Raw genomic sequence first — 13,796 nt, 5'->3', positions numbered from 1 at the left:
AGGAATGGGGTTGCCAATAGCTATAATAAGGCGGAAAAGCAGAATATATAGATAATGAAGAGTTCATAATAGAAAAATCAAATACGAGGTCCCACGTTGCCACATAGACAGGTGCCCTTTTTGTGGGTTTAAATAAAAAGGGAATGTTTTTAGCACGAAGCCATGAACACAGTCAGAAGCCCCGAGATTGAAACCTAGTGACCAGTGAGGCGAGCGTTCTCTCCCCCTTCCTCCCCTCATCAGCTACGGCCGGAGGTCCGGCCGATTAATTTCACTGGTCGGGTTTCATCCTCCTTCACCACAGTATCATTATATCACACAGCACCAATTCCCCGCCAGTTCTGTCACATTTTCTCTTCGTGTTTATAGAGTTTGCAACCTCCTATTGGAGCTTTTTTTGCAGCATGGAGCTTTAGCGGTCAATTTAGTTGGCATTTCCTGCGCTTTGATTTTACTTTCGATTTGTTGATGCTTTTGGTGATAAAGGTGTCCGGACGTCTAAGGGCTGCGTAGCGAGTCGTTTTAAAAATGCTCGCTTCGAACTCAACTAATTTATAAATGAATCGAGTTGGAGCTCACACTTACGTTTGGTTGGAGGGAAAAAACAATTTCTCCTCTTTTTTAGAAATGAGGGAAAGGGAGGGAAAGAGAGAAAATTTGTTTGATTGCTAGGAGAAAGAATTGAAAGAAAAAGATAGTGTAGTTCCAAAATTAAAGGGATTGAAAAGAAAACAAAAAAAGGGGAGAAATTGAACATTTCATTCCTTTCCCTTTTATCTTCTGTTTCGTTTCCTTCCCTCTCCTTTCAACGAAAGAAAGGTTTGTAAGAACTGGACTCGTTTAAACTTCACTCGACTCGACTCGACTCGACTCGACTCGACTCATTACAGTTGAATCGTATAAACCGGTTCACCGGTTTACGTAAACACACTATTCCTTCCCCTCTTCTCTTCAGTCTTCCATCTTTCGAACTCTCTCCCGTCTGCTCTCTGTCTTCCCTCTTCCGTCGACCATCCACGAGACGACCACCCTTGCAGGCTCTTCATCGGCTCAGCCTCACCGTCGCACGGCCTGCACAAGCACGACAGCACCATCATCCAGCATCCCCCTCCTACCGTCATCGGAAGCACCACGACTGCCACCGGCCTCCACCATATCCATCGCCATCATCATCCTGGAGGGACCTCTCTCCCCCACTCATATATAGGCAGCCACCAGAACTCCAGAGCTTCACTTTTGGCCTCTGCTTCTTTTCCTCCCAACCTCTGAAACTTCCTTAGTTTCTAATTAACCAACAGCGGAGAGAGGGAGTATAAGAAAAGAGACGTCCCACCAAGAAGAAGAAGAAGAAGGAAGAGGTAAACAACGCCAGATGCCTCCTTTTCTCCGTCTGCATTTCTTCCTCCTCTGCGCCACCGCCACCACGACCCTCTGCCTGACGCCCGATGTCCTCTCGCTGTTGTCCCTCAAGGCGGCCTTCACCTCCCCCTCCATTCCCGACCCCTTACCCGACTGGAATGAGGCCCACGCCGACCCATTTTGTTCTTTATCTGTTGATATGTTGACAGCATGCATCTTTTGAGTTTTGATGCATTATCTTTTTCTTTGTCTTTTTTTGTTTTTTTATGGTTCATGAAATGTTTCCTTTTTCCTTTTTTTGCTGTTCCGGCTTTCGTTGTTGAGCATGGTTGGTTGATTGAAGTGCAAATAGATGACCTAGATGTTAGGCTATTAAGGTATGACTATTAGTTTCTTACTTCTTAGTGGCTGTGGGCGTGTAGATTATGGTTGCTAAACCATGGTCACCTCTACCTATATGTACAAATGTCTCAATGTTTTGCAATAAACCTTATACATGTAAAAATGAATATAGACTAAATGAAAGCAAGCAAAAATAAATGTGCATGCTTTCTGTTTTTGGGATGCTACATTAAGGTTTGAGCATTTACCATGTATGGAATTGGAGCTCTCATGAGAAAAAAAGCTTTTTGAAGCTTCTTTTCTCAAGCAAGTTTTTTGTTTTGTTGATTCCCTCATCTATGGCACATGGATGAGAACTTCTAATTCTCATGTTATATTTTGCAATGTTTACCGTTCTTGAATAAGAAAAGAGATCCTATATCGGAGATTGGTGTATGTCATCTATATTCTTTTCATTAATGGGTACTGCTGCATGCTTGAGCAGAGTTTGTTGCTCATGTAACTTCTAGTGATGCATCATCTTTTACCTTGGGAACCTTTTGGTCCCCAAAACATGTTAAGTTAGAAGCTGCGTCACATGGACTTCCCAAAATAGTCATTGCAATCTGAGATGACATGAATTGGTTTTGCTTTCCTTTTTGTTGAGTCATTGATAGAATAATAGCTTGTTAACAACTCCCGCATCACACACACGCACACCCTTGCCATCCTGCGCCCTCGTGTTTTGGAATAATGTCATGTTTGCACCCACACACACATGCACCCCATACCTGCATGACAGGTTAGAAACAGTATTCAGTATCTGTTGTTCTGTAGTGTATACCTGAACTTGATAAGGAACTGTAGTTGCATATTTCCTTGTGGGTTGGACACTGTCTAGACGACTTTTGTTGTCTTCGTGGGTTCTTATGTTTAGTTGGGTTGCCCGGTGTACCGGCTTTCTTCTTCTTTGTGTGGAAGAGGGAGGAGTGAAAGGAAAAGAAAAAAGAACAAGGGACTAGCTTCTATTATATTTGTTGTCGTTAGTTGCATTCGGAGTTAGTTTAGGATGCTTCCCAATTGGAAAAATGGAAAGGGTTTACTTTTCCAATTTCTGTGATCAGCGCACTCTCAGTTGGTTTACCTGCTGATTGCTTGGAAATTTTCCATACTGATTCTTGTTCGCGACTTTGCTTGTTTCTTCTTTTTGGTTCATGCGTTCAGTGAAATGAAAGAAAGTTTGCCGCACAAGCTTCTCTGCTCGTTTTCTTTTGTTTGTTCTGAGCTCCGCAAGGAGACGCTGATGAGCCTCCTTCTAGGACGTCTCCTTCTAGGAGATAGGATTATGTGTTGCTGGGTTTCAATTTTCCTTCTCTACTTCCTTGGAATATAAAATCCAAGCATGCTGGCTTGTGTTTCTTTTCTTAGTATGAGTTCTTGGTTGGTGGTATTCCTTTGCATATGTCGTCCTTGTTTTTTTGCCTGTTTGGTGTATTTATTAGTTTCCATCTGTCCTTGATGAAAGGCTTCGCGCTATGCTTCTTCAACGACCCTTTTATTCATGTGGGCAAAGGAGTGACTTTATTCTCGGCTCAAGCATTTACCCGAATCGGTTGCATGGTCAGAGAAGAGTGTTCAATTCTCTTGTAAAAGTTGGTGACCAGCGAATCATGTTGGAATCTTCCTCCACTCGACCTAATTGTCGATGTCAATCATCAGTTGGTGATGGAAACAACTCCTGGGATGCTGCAGTTAGGTAATTCTGAGTACTTGATTAGTTTGAACAAAGTTGTGCCCTTGCATTTCATTTGTTTCTACAGTTGATTACCAATCTTGTGAAACTCTGACTACATGAGGACGGGTTTTTTGGTGCTATTGGCTGTTCATTCTTCGTAGATTTAAACTTAATGGGTGCGTTGACAATGTTTCTTTTCTTTTTTACTCTCTTTCTTGTATAGTGAAGCAACGGTTTGTTGCTTGTCACATTATCTTGTTTCTTGGTAACCTAGAGGCAATGCCACTTGAATTGACAAGACCTGTAGTCTGAGCACTGGACAAACTTTTTCTGTTTTTGCTGGTGAAATTCTTACCCATCACTCATCAGGACTGAGTATGAGCTCACTGGTGCCAAGATGAACTAGGAGGAAGCAATGACCAGTTATTGTATGTCATCATTCATGTTGCTTCCTTTGTTTTTTCTGTGCAGTACTGAGATCTCACCCATCCACGGGGTGTCTGAAGTAGTGGTCGGTGTACTGGGTGGTGGGCAACTGGGTCGCATGCTTTGCCAAGCAGCTTCCTGTCTGGGAATCAAAATCTTGATACTGGATCCTTCTGAAGACTGTCCTGCAAGCTCAATGTGCCACCGCCATGTGCTTGGGAGCTTTGATGATGGTGCATCTGTTCAGAAGTTTGCAAAGGAGTTAGTCTCTAAGTCTCTTAGCTTTCAAGTTGTTTCCATGTTTATTTGTTATCCATGAAAAGTTTGTATGGTCACTTCTCCTTCTAGGAGCTAACCTTAACTATCATTAGGTGTGGAGTTCTTACCATTGAAATTGAGCATGTTGATGTTGCTACACTCGAGAAACTTGAGAAAGAAGGTGTTGATTGTCAACCTAAAGCTTCCACTATTCGTATAATCCAAGTAAGATCAGCATTATCCTTTTTTGATGTTTTACATGGTCACTTCTCTTGTTACATTAAGATTAGAAACACATCAAGTTAGCTTTCATTCTGAGCAACTAGAAGTGGACATAAACCACTCTGCTGATGCACCCACCTAAACGAAATTTCTATGTCCGGAGGAAATTGAGCATATGATGCTTAGTTCTTTTGCGTGTTATGCATTTTGCTGTGTATTCAATGGGGAGAGAGAGAGACCAGTGATAATAGTATTGTACTTCCTAGAAGTCATGGTCTAGTTTCCCACTATATAAGCATCCACACACACACACACATTTAACTTTTCAAATTAGACCTTTAAAGTGGAGATTAAGGATTACAGAACTGGTACTTGAAGTGTTATTGTCCATGAAATTGAGTATTGGGATCATCTGATTATGCATTTGAATGCATTAGGATTTTAGTCAGATGCATGGGAGAATTTTTTCTTTTTCATGTGTGACTGTTGAGGTATTCTCTTCAAGCAATGGGCAATTATTTTACTGTACTGATTTTATTTTATTTCCAGGATAAATATTTACAGAAGGTTCATTTTTCACAGCATGGTATCCCGCTTCCAGATTTTATGGAGGTTATGTCCAACAATTTCTTCCTATTGATTTTAACAGATGTTGGGTTTATACAGTAAGGACTAATGTAAAGGTGGTCCTCAGATCAACAACACTGAGGATGCTACAAGTGCTGGTGACTTATTTGGCTACCCTTTGGTGATTAAGAGCAAAAGGCTGGCTTATGATGGACGTGGAAATGCTGTTGCCTACAAGAAAGAAGATTTAGCTTCTGCTGTATCAGGCATGTCATGTTACTTCCATCAGTTATTTTCATGCATTGGTTGGTGATGTCCTTTCGCCAATTGACTTTCTGCATCATGAAGAAAGAAGTCACGTTAAGGAGAGAAGTGATGAAATTATATGAAATGCATTACTTAATACTGTTGTAATTTTATCCCTGAAGAATGTCTTCAATTTTTGCATCCAGGTGGTTTGCATTAAACATGTGTAGGTTTTCTTCATGAATTTGTCATGTTCAGGAATCCCTGAGATCTGCTTCAACAATAATCTCTTAATTTCATACTTAGAAAATTGTGCATAGATTTGATGCTTGCCACCGATCTTTCTTGGCACTTTTATTTCTCATTCTTCTCATCTTGCAGCTTTGGGTGGCTATGGTCGAGGATTGTATGCTGAAAGGTGTGTGCCATTTGTTAAGGTATGGGAAACGAGAGGTGAACTTCAAATTTGTATGCTGTGGTTTTGTTTTCTATGGATACTGCATTTTGAAGATAGTTTTATGCTGTGATAGGGCCACATATAATTTTGAGCTGCTCTAGGTAGATGCATCAAACATGTGTAGCTTTCTTCATATACCTGAGTAACCAGTCATAGGCTTCTGATTCCTAGGGCCATGGTTCTGGTCCTGCAATGCAGAAATGGTTTCTTCGTTAAGTTCTTTGTGTGGGAATACTTCCAGGCTTCCAGCACAATTAAGTTCAATCAAAGAGGAAATTTCTTCTCCTGGTGCCCCTTTCAACTGCTGCTGTTGGATGTTTTGAGACTCAGTGCCCTGTCATGTAGACAAGGGTATGCATGCTGATTGACATGCTGTATGACAGTGTAGACCAGTCCTTGGGTGCATCCTTTTCTCATGGTATTTCTATGTAACTCCTGGTGCTGGTAGGCTAGATATATGCTTTTCCTAATCCATCCTGAAATGGCGATCAAGAAGTTTGTCTTCTTCCACAAGCTAGTGTCATCATTCCTGCTTATGATCACTTCTCTTTTCCTTGGTTGCGTGCAAATGTTGAAGATCATTCTAAAGCATTTGTGTATTGTTGGTTGTAGAATGTTTGGGAATAATCATGTTGGGGCAGTAGTCTTTATCTCACTATCTTCTACATGAAGTGAATATGTAAATTCGAGCTAGTGATACAGTTTCATAACTTTCCTTCATCTCTCAAGGAATGTTCGTGCTGCATCTTTTGCTTCTTGGTGCCTTTTTTCCATTATTCTCAGACTCTCAGTGTTTATGACCACTGTGCACTTAAAAAGTCATTTTTAAAATTTGACAATAATGTGAGATAGCCTTTTTTCTATGTTATTCAGGAGCTTGCTGTTATTGTGGCCAGAGGAAGAGATGGTTCATTTTCATGTTTTCCTGTGGTTGAGACAATCCACAGGTACAACTTTTTGTCTTGCTATTATGCTTTTGTTATGTATGTTTGGTATTTATCTGCCCATTGGGAACTTATACCCTTTCTATAAACCGAGGAAACCAGTTGTCATCTTCAAGCCATCAAGTCAAATTGTTGTGGCAAAGAACCACATACTACCGGTTCTTTAAAAAGTCACTTATTATTAATACATATGTGCAAGTGGTCCTTCTGTTCTGCAGCTTATCTTATTGCACTTTAAGAACAAATTCAAGCTATGACAACGTAGAACATATATTGATTTCATCTCAGAGGTAAAGCTGCACTCAAGAATGAGTACTAGATTCAGCAACATATGCAGTTTGATGAGCCTGTAGAAGTGCATCTTCATGCTTAGATGTTTGTTAAAAATTTTAAATAGATATGCTAGATTTGTAGATAACCTTCAATTCTCGTGGTCTGGGCTTATATATGTCTTTTTATTCTGATAAGCTGGTAGCATGCCCTTCCTGGTTCAATACATGGGGCTAATGGAGTTAACTGCGTTCAGTTCTGCAGTGGAAGTCAAAATGGCTGCTCATGCATAATCTTAGGCTTATTTAGTAAGAGACTGACATTCACCAGATGTTAGGCGAACAAAAAAGGTACTTTCTTTAGCTATCATTGGCAACACCATTTGATGTCCAGGAAACGGACAATTAGCTGGTAATAACCTAAGATTGGATTGGTTGAGTTTGGACACACCCTACCATAACTTCCATATTATGTTCAAGTGCTTATTCTCATTTGCTCAAGTTGTTGTAACACTGACCTTTAAGAGATGCGTGATTCATTTGTTGTCTGATGTCCTGGTGAGGTATTTCCCTCAGTTCCTTTTTTGAAATAAGGAGAGTTTCTTTTCTACAATTCTGGCATATTGTAAAATCAGTTCTTCTTCTTGTTAAGCTATTGTTCATCAGATAACATTTAAGCAAATCCTCTCTTGACGCTGATTTTGTGCATGCAGGGATAACATCTGCCACATAGTTAATGCACCTGTGGATGTGCCAGATAAGGTGCAAAAGCAAGCTTCTGACGTTGCTCTGAGAGCAGTTGGTTCACTAGAAGGAGCTGGTGTTTTTGCTGTTGAGTTATTTTTAACAAGTTCCAATGGGGTACGTTGTGCAGCTTGTGCTCATGGATAGTATCTTGTAATCTGTGTGTTACTGATTCACAAACTTGCAGGTGCAACAATGTCTGTGTGTTAGTGAGCATGTGTATTTGCATGTTCCCTGCTGCTTTTTTTCCCATGACTGAGATGTCATTTCTTCATCTGTGTTTTCACAGATTCTTCTCAATGAAGTTGCACCTAGACCTCATAATAGTGGGCATCACACGATCGAATCATGCTACACATCTCAATTTGAGCAGCATTTGCGAGCTATAGTTGGTCTGCCACTTGGGGATTCTTCAATGAAGACACCGGCAGCTATCATGTATAATCTGCTTGGTGAAGAGGAGGTGATCTCTCACTCTCTCTCTCTCTCTTTCTCTCTCTCTCTCTTTGGGAGAGTAGTGACGGGGGTGTCAATCTTTTTATTCTATTAAGTTTGTTCTATATCCAGAGAGTTAGGCTGTTCACTTGTAAATTTTCATTGCTATTGCTATTGATGGACTTAGAGTATAAATAGTCTACTATAAAAGTCAATTCTTTTGTAGATAAATTTTGGACTTTGTGTAATTAGATGCATTAGCTTACTGTACCAGCAACTTGAAGGCTGAAGCCAATTTAGTGGGAAATTTCTTTGCTTGTGCCACTAAATGTATGGGTCCCTTTCACAAAAATAGGAAAATTGTTACTTGTGAGGTAAAATTTCTCGGACTTTGGTTTCCCTAAAGCCAATGTTATCTGCATAGTACGATATTGTATCGTACGATATGACTTGTTTGGGTGAAGAAAACCTAGAAGATATGAGCTTAATACTCGATACGCCCACGTATCGTGCCTGTATCGGGTGTATCGTACAATACAGGGAAGTGTATCATATGATACACCTCGTATCTTACAGTACAGGGTTCAAATTTGAAAAAAGACCCCAAGGTGTCTTTTACGCTATTCTTTTAAACTGAGACTCTCTCTCTCCCTCTCTCTAAACTTCTCTAAAGGCTGTGAGAGGGAGAGATTTTGCTGGTTTCTCCAAAAAATCGCTGTTTTGAGGATGAAACCATTGATTTGATGAACTCGTGATGTAGTTTACTAGACTATAACATTCTAAAGTCTGAAGTCTAAACTCGGATGTGATAGGTGCTTTTTAAACTTGTGATGAATCATGGATGTTTTAATATGTTATTTTGAAACTCTTAGTCTTTTCATTTTTTGAATTTGTTGCTGCTATATATGCCTATGGTTTATGAATGATGAATGATGAATCATTAATGTTCTTTATGTGATGAGTTTTTTTTATATATGAAATACATTGTTCTTGATTTTTTTTGGATATTTCCCCTTATTTTTTACTATTATTAGTGTTTTTTAATTAAAAAAATAAATTTTACGGTACATTTACGTTACGATAAAGCGTATAGGTTGGCCCGCCCGATACGCGATACGATATGCGAGTGGCAGCATTGCCTAAAACAGCTCTGGAAATTAGAGTACCATTTCTTTTGGCTGGTGCATTTTGTGGGAGCCTTTGCTTCATGTTTCTCTATGCTATTTATTTTATTATTTGCCTGGTATATTTTGCGGATTGTGGAAGGACTCCACTGCACGCCATAAACAGTGGCGGGCATGTTCTATATAGTATATACCCTTATATGCAATCTTGAAACCCCAAAAGGTGGTGTCATCCCCATATCTCCAGCCACACACATGAGGTATATAGCCTATACAATTGAAAACATAGATTACTGATCAATATCATTTTCAGGAACATGCAATAGAATATCAGCAAGTTTTAAAATTCAAAATATGCATAAAGTATTCAAGTGTTGAAAGAAAATTTTACGAAATACAAGCGTAACTTTTGCTGGTGAAAAAAAAACATGCTTGTGTTTGAATTTTTCAATTAACTGATTCTTTTTAATTTAATTAAAGTGATTAAATGTAACATGTTCGAACCTGATTATGTTTTCATTCCCATGTCAAGATTCCTGTTTTGTAAAAGTTTCAATTTATTTTAAAAGGTTTGACATACAACTGCAAAAGTTTGTCGATTTTTTTTTTTAAATGCAAAAAAAAAAAGGAGAACAGTTATGGCTCCAATGTATACAAAATGAATTTGAAAGAATAATTCACATAACTATCATGATAACATTGTGCTTATATATTTCATTATGTTTTGAATTCCTCCCAGTGTCTTTTCCATTTATTGGGAAGTTCTAAACTGATGACCTATTCCCATGATTCTTTCTATGACGATCAAGTGATGTGCTGTAATGTTCTTAGGGAGACATTGGTTTTCATCTTGCCCATAAATTGATGAAGAGGGCATTGTCCATTCCTGGAGCAGCTGTTCATTGGTATAACAAGCTGGGTGAGTTTTTGTTTTCATTTCTGTATTATATTCTTCATAAATGAAACTGTTTTCTTGTTGCCAGGGTTCTTACTGTTTTGTGTTTGCAATAACATCTTAGAAATTCGGAAACAGAGAAAAATGGGCCACATCACAATACAAGGATCCTCATTGAGTGTGGTAAGAGCACGGCTTGGTTTGTTGTTGGGTGAGGAAAACTTTGATGTGCATGCTGCAGGTTATTACTTCCTTTATATTTACCTTTTTGTGCTCATAACTTTTGGTTCTCTACTTTAATAATATAAAGTATCTTTGTCATGTTTTGACATTTGTTCTCCAGGTTTTGTAAATGAAGTTTAGAAGTGGTATTAGCTTTTAATTTATGTTCTTGCATAGGCAATTCTTACTTTGGTTGTTTTCTTATGCATTTGGGTTTGTATTAAGCAGTAATATTGTTCTCTTGATTCAGTCATTCCTTGTGTGGGCATCATAATGGGCTCTGATTCGGATCTACCTGTCATGAAGGATGCTGCAATGGTCCTGGAGTCCTTTAACGTCCCTTATGAGGTCTCACTGCCGGTTTATTATAACCAACTCCTTGCATTCATGTCTACTTTTTTTTTTTTGTGAATCATTCACCTGATTTATTGTTGCTTGTCAACAGATATCAATTGTTTCAGCTCATCGGACCCCTGAAAGAATGGTTTCTTATGCATTGCATGCTCAGGAGCGAGGTATTCATGTCATCATTGCAGGTGCTGGTGGTGCTGCCCACTTACCAGGTTTGTTATGCACCTACATGTGAAAGTTAAGAAATGGATTATTTTAATCTACAAAAAGTAAAGGATTTACATTTGGAAATGTTTTCCAGGTATGGTGGCCTCGCTGACATCCTTGCCTGTTATTGGGGTTCCAGTGAAAACTTCTTCTTTGGATGGACAAGACTCACTTTTGTCGATTGTACAGGTATATGTTGTTGATGTACTTCAAGTGCAAGGATTTTGTATCTGATGCCTATTTTGTTTCAGACAATGGCCTGATGTCAACGTTGTTCCTCATACTCTTATAGTTCAGTTGCTACTGGATCAGTAGCATTATGTTTGGTTGATTTCCTTGTTTAGAATATGCCTCTTTTTTGACAGATGTAGGGCATTTGCACATCGATTTTTGGTCTTTCAATGAAAATGTCAGGCTAAAGCTTATATGATCAAATCTGCAAAAAAAATCAGAAAATCAACAAGACACAAAGTCATATATATATATATATCTGTGTGTGTGTGTGTGTGTGTGTGTTATATCTGTATTTGTAATTTTGTGCCTACCCGCATGCATACATGCAATCTAACAAGTTGGTACCTGATCATGTTCATGGACTACACAGAAAACACATAAGCAGTTCTTGCTGAGATTTGAGAGTTTGTTAACCAAGTAATTTGGTGGCCTTTTTCATTAAAATAATAAATACTGGTGAAGTTGGCAAGTTTGTTCTCTTTGTTTTCTAGTTTGAGACTTCAGACAGTTTAGAGCAATGTATTCAGCCCCTGGAAAATATTACCTATTGTTGTGTATTTTCTTTCTCCTGGGATTGTCTTAGATGCCTAAAGGAGTTCCAGTTGCCACCGTGGCTATCCAAAATGCAACAAATGCAGGTTTATTGGCTGTCAGGATTTTAGGCATTGTGAATCCCTTTCTACAGAAAAGGTAGGTGGATTTCAACTGCTTAACTTTATGAGTTTACAACATATTTATTCCTTGATATCTTAACAATCTTGTAACTATGTATCTTCTGCATTCAGAATGTCCGGTTATCAGGATGAAATGAGAGAAATGGTGTTGTCGAAGGCTGAAAAATTAGAGAAAGAAGGGTGGCAGAGGTACATGAACCTATAATTACCACATTTGTTATTTTTTTGTCAGCACCCATTCTCAAATTGTGCTTGATAACTACCATTCACAGAAATTTTTTAACTTTTGGGTGAATGGTTGAGCTTCATTATTGAATCTGAAAAGCCATTGTAAAGCACTTGCTTGAGGTGTATTTATGAAATCAGTCTATTATAGAGAAGGAGCTTGATATTTGAATCGTTCTTCAGGTATTCGGTTCCTTGTCGGCGGTGAATGTGTTTCAAATCTTTCACTTTCAGTTGCTGATTATACGCACGAGCTGTTTTTGGTTTCGCTAGAAGGTTGAAAAGATTTTATGATGATGAATTTGGGGGTGTCAAGCTCGTGGGTTCTTGTTAGTCAAGGTTTTGTTCAGATGATAGATTAACAAGAACAAAATCTTTGAAGGTGGTCAAAAAGAAAGATATGCAAGCTTTTCTAACCAACCTGAGTTGATTTGAGTTTTGACGAGTCCCATAGTAACAAGTATATGGCACATACCTCGAATTGTACAGATCAACTAACAAGTTTGTTTAGGCCAGAGTTGAGAAGCCACTGGCATGATGGTCCATCATGGGGTCATGCAAAGTGAATCAAGAGAGCAGTTCTACAACTGCGCGGTCGAAAAATTGACTGGACACTTCCATGGCCGTATCTATGGCACATACTTGAATTCTACAGGTCAACTAATGAGAAGCCACTGCCATGGTGGGCCGTGCTGGGGTCATACAAAGTTGAATCAAAAGAGCAGTTTTTGCAACTGCGGTAGTTTAAGAACATTGGCGAAGTGAACATGCCCATGCATTACTAAGTTCAAAAGGTTCCTTTCTGCACCCGTGAATTCCTTGGGCATAACTGAGCATTGCATTAAGGTCAGGTTAATCCAATGTTACTGTCACAAAAGTGATCTTTAACGGTTGCATTTTTTTACGGCAGCCTCTACGTAGCTCAAAAGTCTTGCAAACATACTCTTTCGTGGAACCCGACCTTGTGTTGCTATTTAGATTCTGCATGCGCATGGAAATGCTTCCTTGCATGCAAATGGGATACATATCAGACGAAACGTTCAACATGAAGAACTGTCACATCAAGTACTTAAAATGTAAATTAATTTTTAACCGCCGTGATCAAGATGATAGATGAATCCGTCTGTTGTTAAGGTCCAGGGCTGCATCGTGGCCCGGTATACAGTCAAAGCCTCATCTATTTGGTACCACTTTCTATTCCATATGGATCAAGAGCATGGCACCTGTGAAATCTTCATGCCCACCAACTCGACCAGGTATGAACCAGTAAGTCAGTACTGAATCTGCTTTGTATGATCAGGACAAGTATCCCATGGCTATGAACCGCTGAGTTGGTTATATATACATTCAGTAGTTAAAATAACATCCGCTAGTCCATTTGTACCTGGAAAGCCACATTGAAAGCCTTACACCTTCTGGTGGTCTGCGGTCACATGTTGTACTGCTAATGCATGGATTCTGTTCCCGCACTATAACTAGAGGTAGAGTGGGTACTTTTGTAATCGATTGGAGAGTTTTTTCGGTTCCACTTTTGCCCTAACAGGGGAAGGGAAGCTTTCCATTTAACTAACATAGACATTTTGGTCATTTTCATTTTTTTAATCAGTAATAATTTTCATCCGAACCATCCAATACTTTTTGGTACTTGCTTTTGGCTATATATAGTTTTCAAAAATTACGTTTACTCATTTTTCTAACGAGAACTAGAAGGTTTATAAAACTATAAAACCAAGGTTTAAAGCAAAACTCTGTTTGCATGAAAAAGTCAAGAAAACTTAGCTACACAAATTATTTTCTAAATATTATCTTGTATTAGAAATTTACATTTTTATGACCCGTATCGATATCGGGAAGTCCGTTCTGCGCTCCGGGGGAGTGGCT

The 13,796-nt window shown here is 39.0% G+C and overlaps 1 protein-coding gene across 3 annotated transcripts; it reads left to right on the top strand.

Moving 5' to 3' along the window:
• Positions 1-255: 255 nt before the first annotated feature.
• LOC116259327 (phosphoribosylaminoimidazole carboxylase, chloroplastic) lies at positions 256-12,291 on the top strand. 3 transcript variants are annotated; one of them, XM_050079232.1, is made up of 18 exons: positions 256-277; positions 3,206-3,436; positions 3,887-4,102; positions 4,213-4,324; positions 4,871-4,933; positions 5,016-5,154; positions 5,516-5,571; positions 6,465-6,538; positions 7,518-7,665; positions 7,838-8,011; positions 9,939-10,026; positions 10,127-10,243; positions 10,475-10,572; positions 10,670-10,787; positions 10,877-10,971; positions 11,600-11,706; positions 11,802-11,879; positions 12,099-12,291. In XM_050079232.1, the coding sequence occupies exons 2-18, from the start codon at positions 3,216-3,218 to the stop codon at positions 12,121-12,123; spliced, it is 1,929 nt and encodes a 642-aa protein (XP_049935189.1). In that variant the 5' UTR covers positions 256-277; positions 3,206-3,215; the 3' UTR covers positions 12,124-12,291. The 3 variants fall into 3 exon arrangements, with proteins under 3 accessions (XP_049935189.1, XP_031492939.1, XP_031492940.1); XM_031637079.2 differs by lacking the exon at positions 256-277 and adding an exon at positions 939-1,358 and having other exon boundaries at positions 12,099-12,290; XM_031637080.2 differs by lacking the exons at positions 256-277; positions 12,099-12,291 and adding an exon at positions 939-1,358 and having other exon boundaries at positions 11,802-12,087.
• The last annotated feature ends 1,505 nt before the right edge of the window (positions 12,292-13,796 follow it).

The sequence above is a fragment of the Nymphaea colorata genome, chromosome 8 (genome assembly GCF_008831285.2).
Source record: "Nymphaea colorata isolate Beijing-Zhang1983 chromosome 8, ASM883128v2, whole genome shotgun sequence".
Taxonomy (NCBI): Eukaryota; Viridiplantae; Streptophyta; class Magnoliopsida; order Nymphaeales; family Nymphaeaceae; genus Nymphaea; species Nymphaea colorata.
This window is presented reverse-complemented; position numbering and strand designations above follow the sequence as displayed.

What these genes read in the sequence shown, in the direction of transcription:
- LOC116259327 (XM_050079232.1), top strand. Translation starts at nt 3,216, where the DNA reads ATGCTTCTTCAACGACCCTTTTATTCATGTGGGCAAAGGAGTGACTTT. An exon ending in TCCTGGGATGCTGCAGTTAG is followed by an intron (nt 3,437 to 3,886) that starts GTAATTCTGAGT and finishes TTTTCTGTGCAG; the next exon opens with TACTGAGATCTCACCCATCC. An exon ending in GGTGTGTGCCATTTGTTAAG is followed by an intron (nt 5,572 to 6,464) that starts GTATGGGAAACG and finishes TATGTTATTCAG; the next exon opens with GAGCTTGCTGTTATTGTGGC.